Genomic DNA, 23,036 nt, shown 5'->3' with positions numbered 1-23,036 from the left:
GTGGTGCCTGGGAGCTGCAGGAGTTTCAGAAATGCCAATTTTAATCAACCTCTTTCATTTCACTTGCTGCTTGCCAATCCCACAGCAGTCAGACGTGCGTTTCCTTCTGAAGTGGGGAACATTGTACCTGGCCCTGTTTAACAGCATGAGACGAGTTCAGCTGAATCAAACTTGTACTTCAAACCCCAAACTAACTGCAATAGAAACGTGCATGGGTGAGGTGAAAAGTGAAGCTGGAAAGTGTTGGCTCGTAAGCGTATTCCAGATGATTTGGGGTCCTTCTGCACATGCACCCAAAATTCTGATGTCAAGTTTAAAGTAAGCCCAAAAATGAATGGCTCTATTTGCTACAAATACACATATGGACGAATTATTTTTGAACAGATATGAGCAGTGTTTTTCAGGTGGTGGAAATACCCCCTGGGGGAAGTGTGTGATGGTGTCACAAAAGGTTCATCAGGATCAAGTCTGTGCTCCCTCCCCAAGGAGGCACTGTGGCTGCACCAGGTTGCATGCACGGGGTAGTTCTTGAACACAGGAATCCCTGCTTGTAAATGGTTGGAGCTGGGAAGAATGTTCAGCAGGGAGCCCTCGAGTCAATCAGCAATTCGCACTAGTCCCTTTTCCCCCCTTAAAATATTCTTAAGGTGGATGCTAAACCAACCTGTCAAAAGTCCTTTAAACAAGCATTTAATATTGCACTTACTGTGTTCAAAATCCAACATTGCTGCTTCCTACTGAGACTGTTCTCTCCTTGCCAGTGAGAATAATTTGAAGTATGTGTGTAAGTTCAAGGTAGATGGGAAAGTCGAAGCTGAAAATGTAGATAGTCTTCTTATAGATAATCCATCCAGGCATTTTTTCCCCCAGAGAAACCAGCAGTGACTGGCTGATCCTCACACAGAATGGCTGCAACAGTGAACAAAGTAGCTCAGGAGAACTGTACTGTCTGCACAACCTTTTCTGTGTGGTGCTTAACTCTGGCACTGTGAGACCCTGCTCACATCTGAAAACAAGGGGCCACCTGAAACACCCCTTCCCTCTGGAAAAGGCTTCTGGTGGGGAGCCTGGCTGAGATTGGTCTGCACTTCTGGTGTCTCTACAAGGCTTTTGTACGTAAAAGTGAGAAGACATAAGAATGTGGTTGAGGCAGAGGCCCAGGGCAAAGTCATCTGGGGCAGGTAGGTATTTCTATTGGCACATACATAAGAATTATACCAAGCAGAGCAAGGGTTTGGTGGCTGCCACATGTGATGTGCCTTTACACACTAGAGAAGAACCACCTTCCTCAGACTTAAAACACATGAAGCAAGAAAGAATCTGAAGAAAAGTTTATAAGAAGATCAAGGTTTCAGGGCTATTAAAAGGCACATTTCACCCATGTTGAATGACAGTTGCGTTCATGGACACGTACAATGCTCAAAATTCATGGCAAAAAGACCACATAATGATGGTACATCGTGAAACATACATTCCAGACTTCAGTTAAACACTAAAGTGATTATTTTAAGTGTATCATGTACATAATAAGAGCGGAACAGGCAGATGCATCCAATTACTGTAATTTACAAGGCAGTAATTCAAGCCTCAAACACATTTCTCCTTATTGGAAGAAGGCGGTACGGCTTACGAGCAAAACGGGGGGCAGCGAATTGACAGGCAGCCAGGAAGCTGCTCCCATTTGGAAAAAAAACAGCCAGCACCTGCTGCAAGTCAGAGGGGATTTCACTTTGCTAATTCATTGCACTGTGCTGTAACAGCACGTGGCTGGGCTGGATCAGGTGCTCTCGGGGCAGGAAGGGACCAAGAGCCCCGTCCTGGCTGTGCCACACGAGATCAGGCACCACACAGGATAGGTCAGTGCAGATGTTTGCTTGGCAGTGGGCAGAATAAAGTCCAGCCATGCTTCCTCCCTTGCCATGTAGTCATGTGCTTTTTGCTAATTACCCCTTTTCATCCAGCTCGGGGTTAAGTTTCACGTCGCGATGATTAATAATTAATCAAATGCATTTGGAAATTAATTTGGCAATTCTACCTCTGATTGGCAAGCTAATCTCTTCTGTGCAGCGGGGGGATGTTGTGGGAATAACCTCGGATATTCAGAGCTGCTAACTGAGGTGAATACATAAGGGCATTTGTTATCTTGTATGGTGAAAAAATAGTCCTGAGTGGAAACAAAAACATTCTCCAAGACCTCTTTGTAATTCAGAAAAGGTGTGATCTGCATTTTGCCTTGCCTGTATTAGGAATATACCATTGATATTATCATGTCCAACCAAAACAAACGGACAAGAAAAAGGCAAATTTGAAAAAACACCCCCACAGTTGATTTATTTCTGTTTAGCTGGTAGCAGCTCCAGTGGATTTGATGCATTAATTACGGGGCCAAAAAGAAAAATCACAAGGAGAATAACTTTTGCCCTTTTCCAAAATAACACTTGTCTGATAAAAGGTAAGAAGAGGGAGTATTCAGCTTCCACTGGGCGTGTGGTTCCTGCTAGTTTCGATTTAGTAGTCCCTTTTTACAGGCAAACAGCCCTGCAGCAGCCACAGAGGTGAGACACACAGTACAGCTGAGCAGGCACAGCAGTCCTGGAGCAGAGGGGAGGTTCCTTTCCCAGAAGGTGGTGGTGAATGGTCGAGCTGGGACATCCTGGGGGAGAGAGGAGATGGTAACAATGCAGGGTCCCCTCAACACGCGAGCAGGGAGGTGACAAATGTCCCCCATGAGGGTGAGGAGATCACAGGTTTTTCCCAGGGACCCAATTGGTGGGGGGCAAGAAGGGCCATGGCTGTGAAACATGAGTTTTCTGTCATCCTGAAGAGCAACAGGACAGTGAAGATGAAATTCCTTGTGACTAGAAGGACATTATATTTAGCTTAAACCCATGGCCTGGGACTGGGCAGAACTAGGATGATTTCCTGGATTTTTCAGTCCCCCAGGCTCTGAGATCATTGTCCTTGGCTCTTGGCCATCTAACTCTCAGACAGGGGTAATAATATTCTTTGGACAAGTCAGAAAAATTAATGCCATCAGTATGTGAGGTGACCAAAACCTTTCCTGGGGATAGGGCCCACAGAATCACCCAAACAGGGATGTACCTGACTGAGGGGTATGTGCCTGACTGGGGGACAATGAGAAAGTCTGTTTTACCTCTGACTCTGGCTCTGGCATCCAAATTTCTCTCTTTGAGATCTTCCCCATACTGTACAATATCTAGAAGAAAAAATTATTTGTACCACTTGAGAAAAAATTATAACCCGTGCTACTTCCAGTTTTGGAAAAGCAGGGGAAGTCAGAGCAACGTGACATTGATAAAAGGCATTAACTGTTATGTTCATTAACTAGCTGAAAGTGTTTTGTACCAGAAAATGTACAGTGATTTCTACTACAGCTTCTCTAGATGGCTTTTGTTGGGTTTTGCTTTTTTTGTTTGTTTGTTTGGTTGGTTGGTTGGGTTTTTGTTTGTTTGTTTTTGGTTCTTTTTCCTGAGTACAACTGAAAATGCTTCTTCTCAAGAATGTTTGAGAAATAGCAAGGTGAGGTTACTGCCATGTGCTTGGGACACAAAGCCTGTTAGAAGTGATGGTGCTTGGATCACAAACTAGAAAGAGGAGAAATACGACCCTGGGGCTCTCAAAGCATAGAATTATGAAGACATCTCTTGGCTGTTCAGGCAGTACAAAGCTCACCAAGAGTTTTTCTTGAGAATAAACTGATTGTAACAATCATGGAGGTTCTTGGGAGCAAATAAATGCCTCCAGAAGAGACAAACTCCCCATTTTTGTAGCTACTGTTCACAGGCATGGAGAAAAGGAAAGAGAAATTAGGTGACTTGAAACAGAGCAAGTAATGAGGATTGTAAGTTCTGCCACATGGAAGTAAAGGGCTGATTTTCCCTTAAATAACAGCTCTGTGGCTTTGCCATGCAGCAGTTGTAACTGTAATGTACACCCTTTAATGCTTTTTTTCCCCTCCCTCCCTCCAGATTGTTGTAAAGGGATTTCACTGTGACTGGGAACCCAGCCCAATGTGTGTCATTCTGAGATTTAGACATTATCAGAGCTGCATATTACAAATTCATAAAGCTGAGCTAATGGTACTCTTTTGTAAAAGGAGAATTAGAAGCCATAGATCAAACATGAGAATAATGTTCAGATTTCCAGATTTCTGCATAAGAAATAGCTGTGAGCATTTGTAATGACTTAGATTACTTTTAAAACATGCATTTGTTAGGAATTGAGGTACTGTATCTGTGGGCAGCATCAGGTTGGAAGGTTTTTTCTTCTAGACAGGTGGTAAATGACATGAGCTTCATTTTAAGTCTCCAGTGCAGTTACATTCTGATTTGGGAGGGATTCTTGGTTTCGCTTTGTTCAAAACCAAACAAACTAAGTTAGTTTAAAAAAAAAAAAAAAAAGGCTTTAGTGCATGATGTTTTCTGGGATCACTCCCTGCCAATTCTAGGAGTCTTTGCACAAAATCAGACCCTCCAAGCTCTACTTAATCCTTTTTAGCCTTTTAATAGAGATGTTGAAAGCAAACCAACGGTCTGTACCTCTCGGGCTGCTCTCTCCCCTGCCTGCACGGCCCCCTCCATGTATCCACTCCATTGGGTGGCTGTCTCCGTGCCAGCAAAGTAGATCCTGTCAACAGGCTGGCGAATGATCCTTCAGAACAAATGGAGAGTGTCAGATGGCAAGTAACAGGAAGGCGATGATCCTTCTGAAAGCAATTTATGGCTTTGATGGAGCGCTCGGCTTCAGTCCTTCAGAATCCCTGCAGCCCTGGGCTGGGGAGCACAGAGCAACAAGCTGTCCCTGCACGACCACCTACTTGCTTCTGTACACAGAACTCAAGATCTGAGGCAGAGAAAATCTAAGGCATAAATCAGCCTGCCCCCCTTCTGAGCTAAGTAATACAGGCCTTATTTTACTGCTGGGATAAGGGATAATCCTAACAGCCTCCAGAAATGCAGTGCAGCTGATAGATTTATGTCTTCTGCATGGCAGGTCTGTTGTTATCCTGCCATTACAGAGGAACTCTGTGAATGACACTTTTGCAGTGACGGGTCACTAATATCTGCTTCTATTTGGAGGCTGGACTTGTCTGGCTGTAAGTCCTGCCAAAAGGGGATGGCAGCTGAAGGCCTTGGCATTCAGGGAGTTGCATTCACCCTGTAGGGTCATATAAGCCAGTGACTCAGATGTGTAAAGCTGCAAAGCATTCTGGCCAGCCCAGAATGAGCTCCCTTTCCCACTGAGGATGTGCTTGGTGTAAGGGCTCCCATCTAACCCATAATTAGGTTTTCCTTGTCTGTATGACACCAGCTTCCCCAGGCCAGAGGCCCAAGTGTTCAGATAAATGACAACAGAAGAGTGTGTGCATGAGACAACTTCTTCCCACATGCATGTTTGCTCAGACACAGCGTGTAACCCCACGTTGGACACGTTAAGGAGCTCCTGGGCTTCACCTGAACCTGCTGCTCCACCTACACAGTCAGTGGAGACTCTTCATGTGTGCCCTCCAAGTCTCACTGGGCTTTAAAGGGATCCATTGCAAATACTGTGTAGCACAAAATACTGTAAGTAATCTAACGGGGAAAGGTTTTGTGCCTCTAGCAAGTCCCTTTGTGACTTTGTGTTTTGTTTCCTTGAAAGTCACAAGAGAAACTCTGCTGTTATTCAAGTGAATAACAAGATCCTTGCTAGCTGGGGGGTAGGGGAGCTGAAAGAGGCATATTCTACATATGCCATAATTTTATTGCATAAGGTATATCATTGCACATGAGCTAAGAAATGTGAATTAGAAAGAAAAGCATTCTCTGTTTTACCTTCCATAGGAATACATTATGCCTGGTGGGAAGTAGGCTGTGTAACAACCTCCTGAATATTGCTCCATGGTCCAGTTCTTTTCTTCATAATGCACAGGCTGTAAGTATCAGCAGACATTACAGAGTGAAACACTAGCAGAGAAATTGGAAATAAAGAATAGATTTCTTTTCAAGAGGGAAAAAACCAGTCTAAGAATACCTATCAAAGGAGTGCCATGTCATCTGGCTAATGCTATCCATCTGCACAAAACAAATTTTTTTGCTTTTACAGAAACAGCAGTCTCCCATGGGGAAATGACAGGACAAATTAAAACATGCCCTGCCTTCTCTTTTCTTGTACAGAGTGAGAATGGCAGTTCTTTTCTTCCTGTACTAGATGCTGCTGCCCTCCCCTTGCGAGTACAGATTGTATGGCACAACGTGCATTTTTAGGTACACATTTTAGGTGCCAGGAACTTTGGCTTCATTGTCTAGAACAAAGAAGCAACATTATTGTACAACAGAGGTGAAAACAAGCACTCATTTCTTACTTGTAAAGCCTCTTTCATTCCCAATGCCTTGGCATATGCCTCACAGATCTTCTTTTTCCTACATGAAAATAAAATCAGAGTCAGAAAAAAAAGGGAGGGAAAAATCTCTCAGCACTTGCTCTCCTTATAAAAAACTAAACAAATTTATTGCAACATATTGGAAAGAAAGTTGTGTTTGGCTTTGTTTTAAAGTCTGATTTCAAGTTCTAATCTTAGCATACATATTTCAAATGCTGATGCCTAGAAGTTACATCCAAAATGGACCCGGGGAGTGGGAAATGAAGGTTGATTTTGGCAACGAGGTCTAAAAAAGTAAATCTTCATACAGTTATTTTGGGATGCGGAGCCAATTCTTTTTCATGTTCACTGGTGTAAGACCAGAAGAAAAGCACTATAAATCAATGAAATCCCTACAGATTTACTAGAGCAGAGAACAAAATATGAGCTGAAGAATACTACTCACATTCCTAAGCAGAACTCCTGTTTCACTTGCACAGTACCAAAAGCCACATTTAGAAAGTACTGTTTGTTCATTTCACTGACTAATGGAGAAACTATACTTTTGTAAACAGAGAAGTTCAAAAACTTTATCACCCAGTCTGAATGTGAAGGAGACCCAAAACTAGACATGTCAGTGCTCCCTATATCCCTGGGGTGAAGCATCATTCAGTGGGGATGCAGCCTGGGAACACCTTTGGAAAAATCTTCTCAGTTCACACAGAGATGCAGAGCTGACAAGCCATAGCATGGAAGAGTGGGCAGAACTTGAAAATTTAGAAATATCCATAACTGGATGGATATTAGCATTAGTATCTAGGCCTGTTTATGCTAAAAGCTCAATTCTTGCTCCAGTTTCCAGTATTGGTAGTTGCACCAAGTGTGTGCGTATGTGCACATGCACAAACATATTCACATACATTCCTGCAGGGAAGCATCCCAGAGAACCAACTTGCTTCTGAAATATTTACAGCTTCTGAACTCTTACCTCTCTTCCTTACTGAGATGGGCCAGTTTTCCAGCCTTTCTGCTAAGAATGAAACTGAAAAGAAAAAAAATGGCATATAAATATCATGCAGAGTCAGCTCCCCAGCTGATTTGCAAGCTCTTGCCTGAAATGACTCTAAAAAAAGGATGTGCTTGACGTTTTGTCATCATACCTTGGCACTTAATAATTGCAGGTCACACAGGTGAAAAGGCCTGTGCAGGGTACCCTGGGGAGTTAATTGAAAGGGAGAGTTTGAATTCCCAGAGAGCAGATGTGCAGGGCTGCCTGGCAGCTACCAGATGAGAAATCTGCAGATTGCAAGTGTTCTCAAAGCTGCCAACACTGGCCTCATTTTGCTCTGTGGGAATGAACTCCCTGTCCCCACTGATTCAGGAGAGCAAAGTTGTACCCAAAGTGGGCAGAGACACGGCAGTGTCCAGCAAACTAGGCCTGCATTGCCTACCCTCTTATATTTAGGTCTCATCCAAAAAGACTGAGACCCCAGGTTTTCTTGAGCTTCAGAAGTCTAGCAGGCAGCTGAACACACCACTGCCTGTGTCACCTGGTGTTAGTAAGTGATGAAAGCCTGCTGCTCTGACAAGCTCTGCAGGGTGTCATGGACCAGTCCTGGAAGAACTGAGATTATTGTTTATTCATCTTGAAGGAAACAGATTTGGCAATTAGTTCATCTGACCTTAGTGGAGGTACCCAGGGGATGAAGTATGTTCCTGCACTCTTTTAGAAACTTGTATAAATCCACAAGGAAAAAGAAAGCAGGAAACCTTTTGCTTTATGGTGTTTGTGGGAGGCTTACTGCTCTCAGGTCATGGAAGTTTTTAAGCCTTGAACATGGCCATAAACATGTACAGCTCAGTAGAAGTGGTAAGCTTTCCCTGTCAGACACTTAGGGAGTACTTGCCTGATGTTTATATTGGCCTTTTCTTGGCAGTCTTACCTCAGATTACAGTGGAAACATTTGTAAAGATTGTTTGTTCATTTGGTTTCACCTCTTTTAAAAGTCAGTCAATGTTGCCACATATTTTCCCATCTGTTTGTCCAAACTGTAACTTTTTTACTTGTCAGTTACTTCAGAATCCTGATTTCTTCACTGCACAGCTGCTGCCCTGCTCAGCCACCAGCTGGGGTGGTTGTCCCGACTCAGCTCAACAGTGAGAGGAAGCAAATGAGGATTCCTTGGACCACTGCACTGTCATTTTGGCCCAGGCACTAAACAAAGCCCAGTATAAACCAAATACAGGCTCATACAGCTAGGTAAGGAAGGGATTTATTTCTAAATCAAATCCTCAGCAAAAAAACCCCCATGAACTGAATGCCTAAAATGGACTACAGCTGAATTGAGCAACTCCTTCCCAACTATATCCTTTGGAGAGGCTGTTTGTAGCAGAACCTTTACCAAAAAGCTTAAATGGGCTAGAGAGGCACAAGAGGCTTGTCAGAACTGCTCTCCTCCATGTATGCAGACTGTAGTAGTGGGCAACACTGATGTAGCCTGGTCCTTTCACCTCTTTCTTTCACTCACTCATACAACATGAAATACATGTCTGTAAGGACGGGCTAGAAGCTTTTACCCCATAATGGCAGGGAAAGATCCATCAGGTTTCGTGTCATCTATGGTTATTCCAATTGGAGACTCTTCATCCTCAATGATGAAGGAACCACAGTAACCTAAGAGGAAAAAAACCCCAGAGGATTGTCAGAGAAACTTGTTGATGATCATTGTTTCTGATAGTAACAAGCAAGGAACATTATCCATAAAAGGAATTGTACAGTAATTCCTTTGTCACCAATAATATCTACATGTCTGAAGTGTTTCTGTAACAGTCTCTCTACTCTCTTCTCTCTAACTCTGAGAAATTTTGTACACAGACTTATAAAAGTCTTTTAAATTCCATTATTACTTAGCAAGGAATTCCTGTGGATTGCTACAGGCCCAGGCAAAAAACATTAAAAATAAACTGATCTAGCAAGAACTGCAGTGATTCATTCCATGAACAACTTTGGCCTAAACAAAACGCAGTGTAATCACATCTGGTCACCGTGGGCTAAAATTTACACTCAGTATTGATTTTGCTGATGATAAAATTGTTAGGAAAGTTGTCCCATAATAACAGTAATGCAGTGGAAACATGGACTGTGTAATACAGTATAACATTAGGACATGTTTCAGATAAACATGCAAAAAATCTCATACAGAAAAATGTATAAATCTGACTATATTTCTGACTAATCCCAATGGCCAGTTTATGCCCTGAAACATGCAAAAATTATATTACTTTGATTAAGAAATATTCTCTCCACTCTCAGCATTGTTACAAAGGAAGTGGAAACTAATCTGTTCACACAAATAGTTCTGCAAATGGTATCAGCCAAAGCTGAGAAAAACATGATATTGCAGCATGGAAAAAATGTCTTGAGTTGAACAAAAAGCTAACCTACTTTTCCCAGTCCTCTGAGATATCAAGCCTGCAGAACAGAGGATTAAAACCAGGGAAAGGTCTTGCTTACACCTTAAGCTCTGCTTGTCATCTGCTGCAAATTCTCTTTGGCTGACTTAACTCTGTCCCTCGCAGGGAGAAGCAGGCAGCTGTTGCTGCAGGTCCACTTCTTCTGTGCAATGCAGGTTTCAGCAGTGCTTCCCAGGAAATCTTGCTTGTTTTCTTGGTCACCTCACCTCAGCAACAACGAGATTCGGGATTGTATTTGGCTCTGGACTCATCTTTGGGGCAAGGCAGGCATTCAAGCTCAAAGAAAGAGTACCCCTTTCTAAGGAGCTTTACTTTTCATTTTTATGTGTGTTTTGTTTTGGGGTTTGGCACATTTAACCCTCCCTTGGGTTTATTTCCTGACTGACAGACAGTAGAGCTTTGAAATTCGCGTAGCATGGGGCTCCCAAGCCCTTCACTTTCCCCACCTACCCTTCCTTGTCCAGAAGGCTTCCTTGTAGTACATCATGCATTTTATGACAGACCCCATAGGCAAACGCTGAATTAACTGGTTTCTCTTTGGTGGCAGCTCTGGTTTGTAGTGAATCTTCGTTGTCAGGATTGGAGGGATGGCACTGATCACATACTTGCCCTGCAACATAGAACACAGTCAGCACGGACAAGGTGCTGCCTTGAAAGACACTCTTAATGGTTGTTAATATCTCTCCCACACCTGACTCTGCTATGTGGCTTTCCCACACAGATATTTCCAGGGGATCAAAATAACTCTGCCATTTCAGAAAAAAAAAAAAAAAAAAAAGGAGCTGGAACAAACAGACCAGAGTTGAAACTTGGCTGATAACAGGTGGGAGAATTGGACAGGAGAGATCTATGGCATAGGTAAAACTGCCTTTTATCATCCCCAGGAAAATACAACCCACATTTGTCCAAATTATAAGATGTTAAAAAAAAATCACGTTTGTGCATGTTCACAGGACACTACTTCAGGACAAGCTATACTGATGGTGATTTCAGGTTTCCTGAACAGGCTCCATCCCTCTTGCATGTCCTATATCTGACTGGAGCAAGGAAGGACGCTCTGCTTCAGGGCTCAGGGTGACACTATATCATAACACTGCTGCTCTCAGGCTGGTGGAGCTGCTGAGTGCAGGAAGCCTATCTCCTCTAACTTGACTGTCAGTCATAATGGAGGCAGACAGCAGTTTAACTCCTGGGCTTAAAAATCCCTGGGGAAAGGAGAGTCCCTCCTCCAGGACATCTTTGGACCAGCTCCCTGTCAAACAGCCCTTCCCTTTCTGGTAGCATTCTCTAAATATCCTCCAAACACTGTCACCAGTGAGACAGGGTCTTGCAGATCCTGACTATCCTGCATAGACTCCTATGGCACGCTGGGCACTGCATGCAGAGGAGCTGCTGCCCCATGGGTGCCATGGGTGATGATGTGCTGATGGAGCACGTCACAGCACCCCTGCACAGAGGCAAAATCTTACTCAAGGTATTTGAAATGTCTTCTTTTTTGTTGTGCTGCAAACCACAAACTTAGAAATAGGAAGGCTATTTTCCCTTGCTTTGAACTGGTTGCAATGCAGAACTAAAATGTAAAAATATATGAAAGTTACGGCAGAAAAAGTCAGAGTAATGACAGGAACTAAGTAGCAGAACACCAAGAAGAGACCCAGTCACAAACGAATCTGTAAAGCAGGTTTCACAGAGTGTCAGCATAGTCCAAGAAATAGACACACACAAATGGGTACTTCCTGATTACATCTGGCTTAGAGCTACAGCAGATGTATTCCCCTACTAAATGCGTACTCTACTTTTATTCTGATCGAATTACCTCATATATCTCGTGGTTTAGAGTCTCCACAAGGACATTATCACCTGTCTGATCAATACTGATCACAGGTCTCTCCAGTTTAACTCTGCCTTTGAGGCGTTCCATTATTTTCTCCGATATCTGACCAGAACCCCCTTTAAACTTCCTCTCCTAAAAAAAAAGAACAAACAGAAAACAAACACAATCAAAAAAATCAACAGCATTAATCACAACAATGTTGAATATGACTTCTGCTCACCATCATGAAACTCCAGGCCAAATCTGCAAGAATTAAGGGTGCATAAAGAGACCCAGACTTTCAGAAAAGTGAGGGCATAAACATGAGCCTCAGTGTCTACTGCTGACTAAACCACTTTTGCAATGGCTTCCCTAATGATCTGGCTTAAAGGCTCTTGAAACCTAGAGAACACACACATTCAATGTAGGTATTCTAGCTAGCATAAATATATCATTTCATTCAAAAGAGGTTTTTAATATTTTACCCATCACGGTGCTACCAAAACCCTCATGTCTGACAAAGAAACCAACTTGCATTTGTACAGCGAAAGACTGCAGCAGCCCAGAAGCAAGACAGATATTTAACTGGGTCTGGTCTCAAGTGCAAGAGGCAATGGGCTTTATCTGTCCCTGGGAAGACACAAAGACAGTGCTATCTGGAAAAAAGCACAGTCTGTGACACATTTCCCTGTGATGTCTGTGCAGAGGCTCAGGGGAAGCACTAAACGCTCTTTTATCTATGAGCCACCAGTGTTGTATTAAGCAGCTCACTTTTACATATAAGATGCTGGTACTGGCAGGGAGGAAAAGGTCCACGAAGTCTTGTGCTGAAAAACTGAAATGGTTGCCTAAGGAAATTTTATAAGGCTTGTCATGGCCACTAAGTCAGAAACTCTTAGTGTTTTCACTCAACTGGTATTAGTTGGGGTGAAGGAAGAGGGAAACTTTATAGAAACAAAGACAACTTTTCCCACCTAGGCACAGAGAGTAGAAGTATTCTTCCCAGGCTAGCTTGCTCCTCTCCAAGTCTTGTTTAGCTATGAGTATCCTGGGACTAATTTTCTTTTTAATTCTTGCTGCAATGTCTAGCCACTGCTGATGTGGGACAGCAAACATGATTGAGGGGCTTCTGAGGAGTAAGACTCTTAGGTCTGGCTTCTTACCCCAGTAGGCAGATGTAGACAGAGACTGCCTCTCTCCAGGCAATTTCTCTTAATGTCTTCCTATCCCAGGACACTTGGAAGGGTATGGTGCTGTCTCCACTCTTCCAGCTGGTAGCTTAAGTCTGAAATGCTGCACATGCTTTCTGAGGCTGTGTTAACTGAGGTAGGAGGCTAATAAAGGGTGCCAACATACCACATTCAAATTAATTGGACAAACCTCTCCTCCCTTTTCTGAAATTTCATCTACAACAATCACGTGGAAACCATGATGTTCTCCAGGCAGCCAGACACCTGCCATGATCAAGGAACAGTCTGAAGTAGCTCAAAAAACATATTGCCATGTGAGTTGACCCAAAAATGAAGGGCTTTTTGCTATCTACCTCCAACTCCTGTCGTTAGAGGCTTCAACACCGAAAAAACACCCTATTTCACTTTGAAATACACTTACTTTGAACTCTTGAAAACATTCAAATGTGCCAAGTAACCATAGAAAATAAATTGGCAAAAAAGCACCACGACAGTAACAAGAGTATTGTGCTGAAGTGAATGCAGAACCCCCCCTAGCTGTTTAAATAGTCCCAATTTATCCCAAAGCCTAGCTAATAAAATTATTCATTAAACAGGGTTAGTTGACAAGGGTTGTATCACCCCATGAGAACACAACTGTCTCCAGTGCCAAATGCTCTTGTCTTGTCATTAATTGCAGGGCTTTGATGGGTACAACACTCTACTTGCTCCCTATAGCTTCAAGAGAAGAGGAAGAATATGAGACATTTTGTACCTGGCCCCCATTGGTGATAGAGAAGATCCTGGATGTGCCCCCACACTGCCTCACATACCACAGGAACCAGAGAGCGGACACTTCATGAGGCTCAGATGTGACGTTGACGTTCACAAAGGTGGTGGCAAAATCTCTAACAGCTCTGCATCAGACACAGGAGCAGAAAAAGACAGTGAGAAAACGTGACTTCCTGACTGCTTTCAGGATTTTTTTTGTTATTCTCAATAAGGACTGCTTTTCCAAAGTCAGAAAAGTCAAGATGATTTATATGTCTTCGATTTTTCAGTCTGCAGTGAGACTTCTTAAAAAGGTTTCTACCAGTACGTCCCTCCCGAAGTATTTACCCATTCAATTTGAAATCCCACTGATTTCACCTCACTTATGTCTTTAAATAGTTTCCCAGCTGCTACTCCTTTCATCACAGCAAATATTTCTCTCAAGAGGAGAATACATTTGGTAATCAGTTCTGGAAACTTTTCTGCATTTCTCCTCCATGGGGAGCTCAATGGGCAGATCAGTTCCAAGGTCTGAAGGGTCCTGAGGGCCTGAACTAGCCAAGACACTCCCCATCTCCCATGCAGCACTGCTGCAGAGATCTTTTGTGAAACCAAGAATCAGACAGAGAAACCAAACTGGCAATCACTGCCATATATATAAGGAAAGGGTCACCACAGCAAGTCCTCTGAACATAAACAGAGATACAACAGCAGGAACTGAAGGTCTGGCTGTTCACATTTCTTTAATTTCTGGCTACAGATTACTAAAGAAACTGAGATAATTTTGCAAAGAAGGTAAAAAGACTTCGACTTGGATGAAGTTTCATAAAACAACATGAATTTAATATCTTCTGCTAAAGGAAGGAACTTTGCAAGTTATCTGGGCTAAAATATGTAACTTATAAACTTTTATAACCTCATTTCCCTCAGTATGAAGCCCAGTCACCCCTATTTCATTAGCCAGGATATGAAAACATCCTGCACACAAGAACCCTCTGCCATAATCCCAAAAGCACCAAGACACTAAGCAGTTGTAACAGGTTCAGGCCTAAGAAACGTGAAGGTAGTCTCCAGGATCAGAAGATGCTGATCTGTGACACATAGCAAACAAATCTTCTTTTACAATCTGGGCCCAAGTAATACAGAAAATGCTGTGGGAGGGCTTTTCTGTTTAAGCAATGTGTTTTTTAACTATGTGTAGAAAAATTTGGCTTGGCTTGAAGGGATTTTAATGAGTTTTTGAATGTGTTTGAGCTGAGCACGTGCATTAAAACTGCCACAAAACCACTGGCAGTAGAAGCTGCCTTGCAGAGAAGCCTGTTACAGGAGAGATCACTATAAACACAGTTCTGCTTGTACTCCACCAGCTCCCTGACTAAGAGAAACAGTAAAAACTAGAAGAGGAAGAGCCAGTGCACTTGCTACAGTAAGGGTACTTCAAAGTAACCGAGTTTGGAGGCAAAAGGCTCATAAAACTGATTGTAAAGAAAACTACAATGCCACAGAGAGCAAGTCCAAATGGCCATACCACATATCACATGGAGCTGGAGCAGGATTTAAGCCATCAAAATAAATTTCAAATGGAAAGTTTTGGTCAGGCAGCTGCAGGCACAGCACTAAACTGCAGTCAGAACGAAAGGGTGAACAGAGCACAGCCACACAAATAAAAGACAGTGAATATGAGGGAGGAGAGTGTTACAGAACAGCACAGGGGCCAGCAGAGCAAGCAGGGATATGAGGGCTCATATGGGCACACTTCCCTTTGCCTTATAACGAGAACTGATGGAAATAGGGAAGGAATAAAAGAGAATTTCCAGTTGTTGTCACCTCAATTTATTGAACATTGTTCCTTTTGTTATTTATAAAATGTGGTCCCTCACAGACACATAAAACACACTGGCCATTTTACAGGTGATACAACACTTTAGCTCTCTTTCCTGCCAACTGGGGTTGATGGTCCATTGGACCTGCTACTCACAAACAAGGAGGACCTGTTGGATGATGCAAAGGTGAGGGGCAGCCTTGGCTGCAGTGGCCATGAGACTGTGGAGTTTAAGATCCTGAGAGAAGTAAGACAAACAGCAGAATTGCAGCCTTGGAATTTGGAAGAGCAGATTTCGTCCTCCTCGAGCACCTGCTTGGCAGTGTCCCACAGGAAATTATCCTGTAGGGCAAAGAGCCCCAGGAGAGCTGGCTGGTGTTCAAGGGCAGCTTCCTGGGCACACAGGGAGGGGGCACAGCCACAGGCAGAGCTGAGCAAGCATGGTCACAGGTTTCTGGGAGAAACACGGAGCACCCGGCCTGGCTTAGGCACAAACCTACCAGGGAGGCATAAGGCAACAAAAAAGGTTGCCTCTGCTGCCCCTTGTTTCCTTGCAAGTGTTTCAGAGGCCCAGCAGACACTACTGCTGAAACAAGGAGTAGCATTTTGACTTATCCAGAGCTTCCAGTGCCAACAGCTGCTCATTCCCCACTCTTCAGGTCTCAGACTGCCCCTTCCATTGAGCAGGCAGCAGTGGATGCTCTCCAATGCACCAGTGGCACTTGCCTGCTCTGTGGCACACACCACGCAGCTCACACAATAAAAGCAGACACACATGATACTGTGTAGGAGCTGAGAATCAGAGGACATCACTCCTCAGCTCCCAGCCTGACATGGGACTAGGGAAGTACCCTCACCTGCCTCCATTTCTGTGCCTGCAAGTGACCTTTATTCGTCTACAAAGTGGAGTTTTATTTACATGCTGATTTTCCTGACGTCAAAGGCACACACTCTCCAATGGTTTGAAGTAAAAGTGTGGTGGGAAGAGCCCACCCTGTCACTCCTGTGTGCACAGGCCTGATGAAGCAAACCCCGGGCTTCCCTAGTACCTTTAATGCCATCTGCCAGCCAACTCAAACCTCACCTCAAGCACCTCCTGATCTCTCACTGCCTGTACCCCTGCTGAACTCAGCTGTATCAGAATTTACCAGAAAGCCACTATCATTCTGCAGCTGGAGTTCAAAGTGGATAGAGATACATACTTGGTCCAGCAAATCTTATTTATCAGATCTTTCATGGTCATTTTGTCCCATTCTTCAGCATGCAGAGAATCCCATGGTGCATCAACAGGAATCTGGAGACAGAGGTGAAATATTCAAGAAATTATTCAGAACTTTATCATTGCCTTGACATAGTTAGTAGCACAGATTTGACTGATATATTGGCCAGGAGTTAATTTTGTTCCCTGCACATGGATATCCATTTGGAATAAATTCACCAAATGGAATAGTTTCCATTCACACCTTTGGGCATGAATTGTACCATGACCACAAAATCTGGCTTTGTCTGAACAATGAACTATATCCTTATGATGGGACTCATCTGGCCTTTAGTTCTCCAGAAGTGAGGTGTCTACTCCAATTTAGTTGTCTTGAGTTGAGGGGGAAATTCTTTCCCCAGTAGAGATTCAGTCAGTTCCAAGATGGGTATCCAAAGGCCCCTATGTCTCTCTGTTAACTACAGAGCAAGAAAAAGATGCCTAGATACTACTGAATTATTTTTAGACAGGTAAATTCTTAATAATAGTTCTTTGCGTGTAAGTACCATGACACGTGAGGACACTACCATATATATGAATCTTTAAAAAATGTATTATTTTACAAAAAATGTTTAATATCATACACGAATTCGACTCTGCAAAACCAGATAAACCCAATGAACTTCACAGGAATACAGTTAGTTATGCCTGAAGGTTCTGACAAGGTAGAGTCCTTGGTTTGTAGATAGATTATAAGGTAACTGATGAATATTTGAAAGACAGTATAATGCTCCAGGGGCTGCAGTCATACTGCTTAAATTTTGAATTTTAAAAATAAAATTACTGTGAAGTCAAACTGAAGCCCAGCTTAGGCAGCTACAAAAAAGAATCATCTTTACTCAAGAAGGTTGCCACAAGGGAAGGGAAAAAAACCCCTTCTCATCTCAGCTCATGGAATGGTTTTCCCTGTCATGAGAAAGTACATACATTGAGCTCAACCTGATTTTTTTTTCAGATATCTGAGACACCTCCAGATCTTTCTGTCTCCTCTCAAAGAATCATAGTATATTTTGGGTTGGAAGGGACCTTTAAAAGTCACCTAGTCCCACTCCCTCTCAGTGAGGAAGACCTACTATTTCTGACAGTTCCTAGCAATATAGATATCTTTCCTGATGGATGTTTCTTTTCTGTTTTGTTGTTGAGGAGTTTTTTTATATTAAAGAAGCAATAAAAAACATGCCAGAAACCAAACCAAACCAAAACTGATTTATTCATGGTGGCCTGAACATTGTAGGAAACATGCAATTTCCACAGCCTACCTCTTTTCCCATCTTGTCAATGGTTCTCCAGAAGTTATTGTAATCCAGATAAACGAAGGGGTTGCATGTTGAAGGGCAAATACCCGTGAAATTGCGCGACTTTCCCTAAAATACACACGAAACCACAAACAAATTAAATAAAACAAAACATACCTTCATTACCAAAGGACATAAAATTCTCAAAGTCGTGACATGGTTTTAGCTAAGTAGGAGGGGAAAAAACAGCTGGACTGATATCAAAAAGGACAATAACACCTTTTTTTATTATTATTGTTATTCAGAAGGGATGGGGAGGGGTACATTTGAGCAGGCTGTCAAATTCTGGGCTAAGGAGACTCAAGCAGTGGCCAAAGAGGCAATATTCCTTGTTCCTGAACATTCTTCATTATTACATTTGAATGAATCTAATACTTGCCTGCCTGCTGAAACATGCATCCTAAAATCTGCATGGATCCAAAACTGCATGCATTTGAAACTATTTAAGTTCCTTTATGGTACACTTCACCTACAAAACCAAACATACCTTTTTATTATGCCATGTCCCTTGGGAGAAATCTAGCCTAAAAAAATTTACCAAAAAGAAAGTTTCTGGCTGCAGGAAGAAAAATACCCTACGCTTGCAAAAATGGTGTCAGAATTTACAATGTGTATGACGCGGAGCTGCAACAGCAACTGAAACTGTTGTAATCTCAAATTGACTGTTTCAGATAATCCTGTGATATAATGATAAGCAAAACAACCTAACAGCAGCTGCTTCTTTCTGATAACTTTAATCTGACAGAGGACTGGATGAACAGATAACATCTTCTCTTATTGAATTGCTTTGAACCTTCTCCCACGTAAGTCAGTGGCAAATTTCTCATCAGCCCTCTCTATTGTTTGCCCTTCCAGATGTGCCAGAAGTTTGTGTGAGGATGCAGGGAACATGATGGACCATGACAGGTAGGGCCTGGGGTGCTGAGCAGTTTGTCACCTGCTTTTCAGTGCAATGTACACCGTGACAGCCCACCACACCTGGCAGGTGGGAGCCACAGTCCAAGTGAGAGGCTGCAGTGCTGCAAAGGCATGAGATGGTGACTCAGGGACAGGGAACACGAAGCAGGAGCCAAATGCACCTTCCCCTCACTTGTCAAGACAGAACTTATTGGTCTTCTCTCTGATAATTGTGTGTGTCTGTGTGTGTACCTACTTATGGATTTCTGATGTTCTTCAGAACAGTTTTCTGCAAAGATCATAACAAAGACAAAAGGCGCAAGATGAAACTCAGAGACCATAGTCAGCTTTCAGACTTGGCAAAAGCAGTAAAATATCCAAATTCCTACATTTTGGTCAACTTTTGTCAGCTCCAGGACAGGTGCAATAGAAGAGACAAGTGTATGTGGGCAAGGGGCCATAACAAGACTTGGTCAACACTGCTTGGTCCCTCTGTCCTCAGAAGAGGGCTACAGTGGTGCCCCAACTCTGGAGTCTGCCAGGGCCAGTCTGTGCTGTTCCTCCTCATCATCTTCAGTGAGGGGAGCAGCAAAGCCACTCTCCTGTTCCACCTAGACACAATAATCTCTGCTCTGGGCAGAAAAGCACCAGGCTGTGATCTCAGCACTCAGTTCAGCTTGAGATGCAAGTGCTTAAGGTTTTTTTTTTTTTCAAATTTCCAACAAACACTGAGCTTTCAAGTCACCAGGATGACTCTGGAGGTGGTTGGTTACCCCTGGATTTCTGGGTATGCAATCTTAACCTTATGTACCATATACTTTTTTCTCTCTTTTATCTCCATTTCATGCTGTTTTAGAGATTTACACTGGAGGAAGGTGTAGGGGGGATGCTGCTGCTTCAGCCTTCTCCAGGTGCACATGTGCATGCAAAACACTTCTGCCTTGGCAAGAGCAGACAAACTTCTCCCGTGAACCACCAGCAGGGGACTCCTTCACAGGATGCTGCCTCTTCCTTTCCCTTAAGGAAAATTTCTCGCTGCCAGTTTGGAGCACTGTGTGTTCAGCCACAGAAAAGAGGACCAAAAATGTATGCAAAGGGGTGTACTGCATGTTACAGCTTTTGCTGTCATAAACCAATTCTGTATCAAACAACGATATCCTGACACAAAGCAGCAATATACTGCTAATAGTTTTCTTCTTAATACACATAAAGACATTTAGTTTTTAAAAATGATCATCAAATATCACTCCTTCAAAGTTCATTTATTGCAAAACTTTTTATTCTGGTTGGGAACACAGGTGCCATCCATGTGTCTTCCTTAACATGGTTTAACACCAATAATCCTGCCTTTAAGCAATGCTGTCGGGCCACCCTAATCCAGGTGAAGACAAATTATTACTGAAGTTCTGTCATGTCAATACTGCAAGGGGGCAAAGGGAAAAGATAAGCCTGCCAATCAGGAGGAGCAGTGAAAACTTCCCAGTTTTTCACTGTTCAGTGACACCTCCTTTCACAGCAGGCTTTTTGATAAGTGATTGTGCTTATACAGAGTGGTGTAACTTGCAAACCCTCCTCCTATCCTTAGCTTACTTAACTTAAAACAAGAAGCACTTCTTTAAAAAGAAAGTAAAAAGTTAACTTCCTCTAAGGCTCCTCTCCTCCTCTTGCTTTCAGCCAAACCTACTCCTTATACTGCTGGAAAAAAACAGCCCAAGAAAAGTCTCTCTCAGAAACTCTATGATAAGATTTGCATCAAAACAGCTTTTCCAACCCCCAGCATAAACTCCAGTGAGTTCAACAGGTTGAGAAATTTCCAGACTGTCCTGATTGCTGTAGATATGGCAACTGATGAGAGAACTTGCCCACTGTCTGGCTAGCTAGTATTTTTCTCCAACTTTTCCACTCTATACTAGCATTAGACCACTATGACCACAAACTGCTCCGGATTGATCAAGAAATCTTACCATCCTGGCCACTGGTATGACATGTACCACATGCGATATTCAACTATCTGCTCTTTGAAAAAAGAACAACCCTTTCATTGCTGATTTGAAAATATTATTAGTCCCACATCTTTGGTCAATGGCATAGCCCAGGGAGATCAATGGGAAAACATAGTTTATTCACTGAGAACTAATAAATGCCAGCTGATAATTAACAGTCTAAAGTTGTATTATTTGTTGTTCTCTTCTGCATGCAAAGAAACCATAATTTTAGTAAGTCTGGAGAGCAATGGCAGGAAAAGCTGGAAAAATTCAACAGTGTTACCAGACCTGGAAGAGGCTAAGACCAAATTCAGAGAGCCTGAAATAGTTCACAGACACACTAACCCCTTGTGAGGTGGGGCTGCACCTACCAGACATGGGAGCTGATCAAGGGAAAGCCCAATTCTAACAAATCTCAGGAAAGAAATTCCCATTGCCCATCAGACAGCGCAAGGCAAACAGCCTTAGACACATCAGTTTTTCAACTTTCTCTCTTGCACAAGTATCTCCACAGCAGGGAATAAATCTAGCCCAAGTGACCTGGGGCTGGTAAGTTATTAATTTGTTTTTAATATTGTCTCCCTGCTAGGGAGAGAAGCTCTGGCTGCATGTTTCACAGAGGAGCTCACTGCAAACAGGCAAGATCTTGCAATATTCCGGTTTTAAACAAGTTTATGGTGTTCTGGATGTACTATTTTGAGGACAACTGTTTTCTTAACTGAAAGGCAAATAACCTACTGGCTTTTTTCCCACATGGCTGCTTGACTGACCCACAGAGTTTATCTAACTATCTTTTCTCATTTCCTAGTGCGTCGAACGCTTTCCTACAGAGCTCAGATTTGAGTCCTGCTGCCTGCTTGGATTAGTTACCTCACACCAATCCAAAAGAAACAAGGTCCTCAAGCACCATACTTCAAGAAGGCAGCAGAGGAAGATGAGCTCTGCAAGGTCTGTCTTTTCCCTGCCCAGGGCTACTCTGGAGCTTGTAGCCATAACTACAGGAATTAATCCCAAGTCACCCCAGCTGTGACACCACCTCAAGTTTCAATTTGTGCCAGAGGAGCTGACAATTTTTGCACTCTTGAGAAAGGCAAGTCTGGCTCCTGCCTGCTGTGCAGGGGATGAGGTACACATCAGGAAGCTCAGGAAGAGCATCCCTTGTGCCCCAGAGCAGGAGTTGTTATTGCCTTGGGCCATGCACAGCACACACAGGCAGAGCAGTGGCTCTGCCTCAGCTCCTCCTCTGCTCCTCCTCTGCTCAGCATCTCCAGCAGGTCCAACCCTGAGAGCATTGCAATGCCTGGGACAGTCTGTGGTTTCTTGTGTCTGAACTGTAGATTTATGGTGATCTGCACAGACTTACCTGCTGCACCCTAAGCTTAAGGCAAGATGTTGGAAAGAAAAGACTTGATGTCCAGCGTGAATCATTGCATAGAAATGCTCATCTTTTTTCAAGTGCTACCTTGCTCTAAGAATCATAAGCAAAAAATAATCACAATCAGTCCTTATTTACTAATGTTCTATACACTGGAGCTGGGTGCTACTGCCAGATCTGAGAGGACTGCAATTACATGAGAAGCTTAACACCACACCAAGGCCCTAATACCTTTACTTTATAGGGTCTTCCTCTAAAAAGAAGGTGAAAACGACAGAGTGACCTTCAAGGACCTCTGTAAAAATAAAATGCTGTCTGCCTCTTCAGGGAAGGGAAAACTCCAGCACATCTGCCTTTTCTCAGTCCTAAAGCATTCTTGGTGAATTACAGGACAGTAGCCACAAAGAAATTCTGATGGAAAGAAAGTCTGTGGCTCATAACAAACACTGCAGCTTGAAGTTACAAATTTGCAACAACAGGATACAAAAAAATTCCTGATTAACACCGAAGCAGTTCATGTTACCACCCTAACTCATGGGAAAGAATGAACAAATAAAAAGAAAAAAGATAAACAACAGTTGCATATTTGGATTTTCAAATAAACTGTAACTATAAAGGAAACCTGCACAAATGAAGCAACGTGGTTTTTAAAGCTTGCAGTACATGGAGTTTTTCCACACACATATGGGAAAAATTCCTTTCAGAGAAAAGAAGCTCATTAAATCCCTCCAGGGATTTCCACTTTCTCTTGGCTGCTTCCGTTGCTAGGATAAACCAATTTACCACTTTACCCTAACTCAATCCAAGCAGTACCCT

The 23,036-nt window shown here is 42.9% G+C and overlaps 1 protein-coding gene across 1 annotated transcript in view; it reads right to left on the bottom strand.

Annotated features, from left to right (window-relative positions):
- Window positions 1-1,316: 1,316 nt before the first annotated feature.
- The window catches only part of LOC113998858 (amine oxidase [flavin-containing] A-like), a 37,221-nt gene continuing 15,501 nt past the window's right edge, over window positions 1,317-23,036 (bottom strand). The window contains exons 4-15 of the mRNA XM_027741915.2: window positions 17,928-18,032; window positions 16,613-16,704; window positions 13,593-13,734; window positions 11,652-11,801; window positions 10,286-10,445; window positions 8,939-9,035; window positions 7,350-7,403; window positions 6,365-6,422; window positions 5,835-5,932; window positions 4,560-4,671; window positions 3,155-3,217; window positions 1,317-2,653 (exon numbers count right to left, since the gene is read on the bottom strand). Of these exons, the coding sequence (XP_027597716.1) occupies window positions 2,498-2,653; window positions 3,155-3,217; window positions 4,560-4,671; window positions 5,835-5,932; window positions 6,365-6,422; window positions 7,350-7,403; window positions 8,939-9,035; window positions 10,286-10,445; window positions 11,652-11,801; window positions 13,593-13,734; window positions 16,613-16,704; window positions 17,928-18,032 (1,287 nt within the window). The 3' untranslated portion in view covers window positions 1,317-2,497. The remainder of the gene's footprint in view (window positions 2,654-3,154; window positions 3,218-4,559; window positions 4,672-5,834; window positions 5,933-6,364; window positions 6,423-7,349; window positions 7,404-8,938; window positions 9,036-10,285; window positions 10,446-11,651; window positions 11,802-13,592; window positions 13,735-16,612; window positions 16,705-17,927; window positions 18,033-23,036) is intronic.

Source organism: Pipra filicauda, unplaced genomic scaffold, assembly GCF_003945595.2.
Source record: "Pipra filicauda isolate LSUMZ 115617 unplaced genomic scaffold, ASM394559v2 scaffold18_size4552066_pilon, whole genome shotgun sequence".
In the NCBI taxonomy this organism is placed as follows: Eukaryota; Metazoa; Chordata; class Aves; order Passeriformes; family Pipridae; genus Pipra; species Pipra filicauda.
The sequence above is the reverse complement of the archived record's forward strand: the minus strand, read 5'-3'. Positions and strand labels throughout refer to the sequence as shown.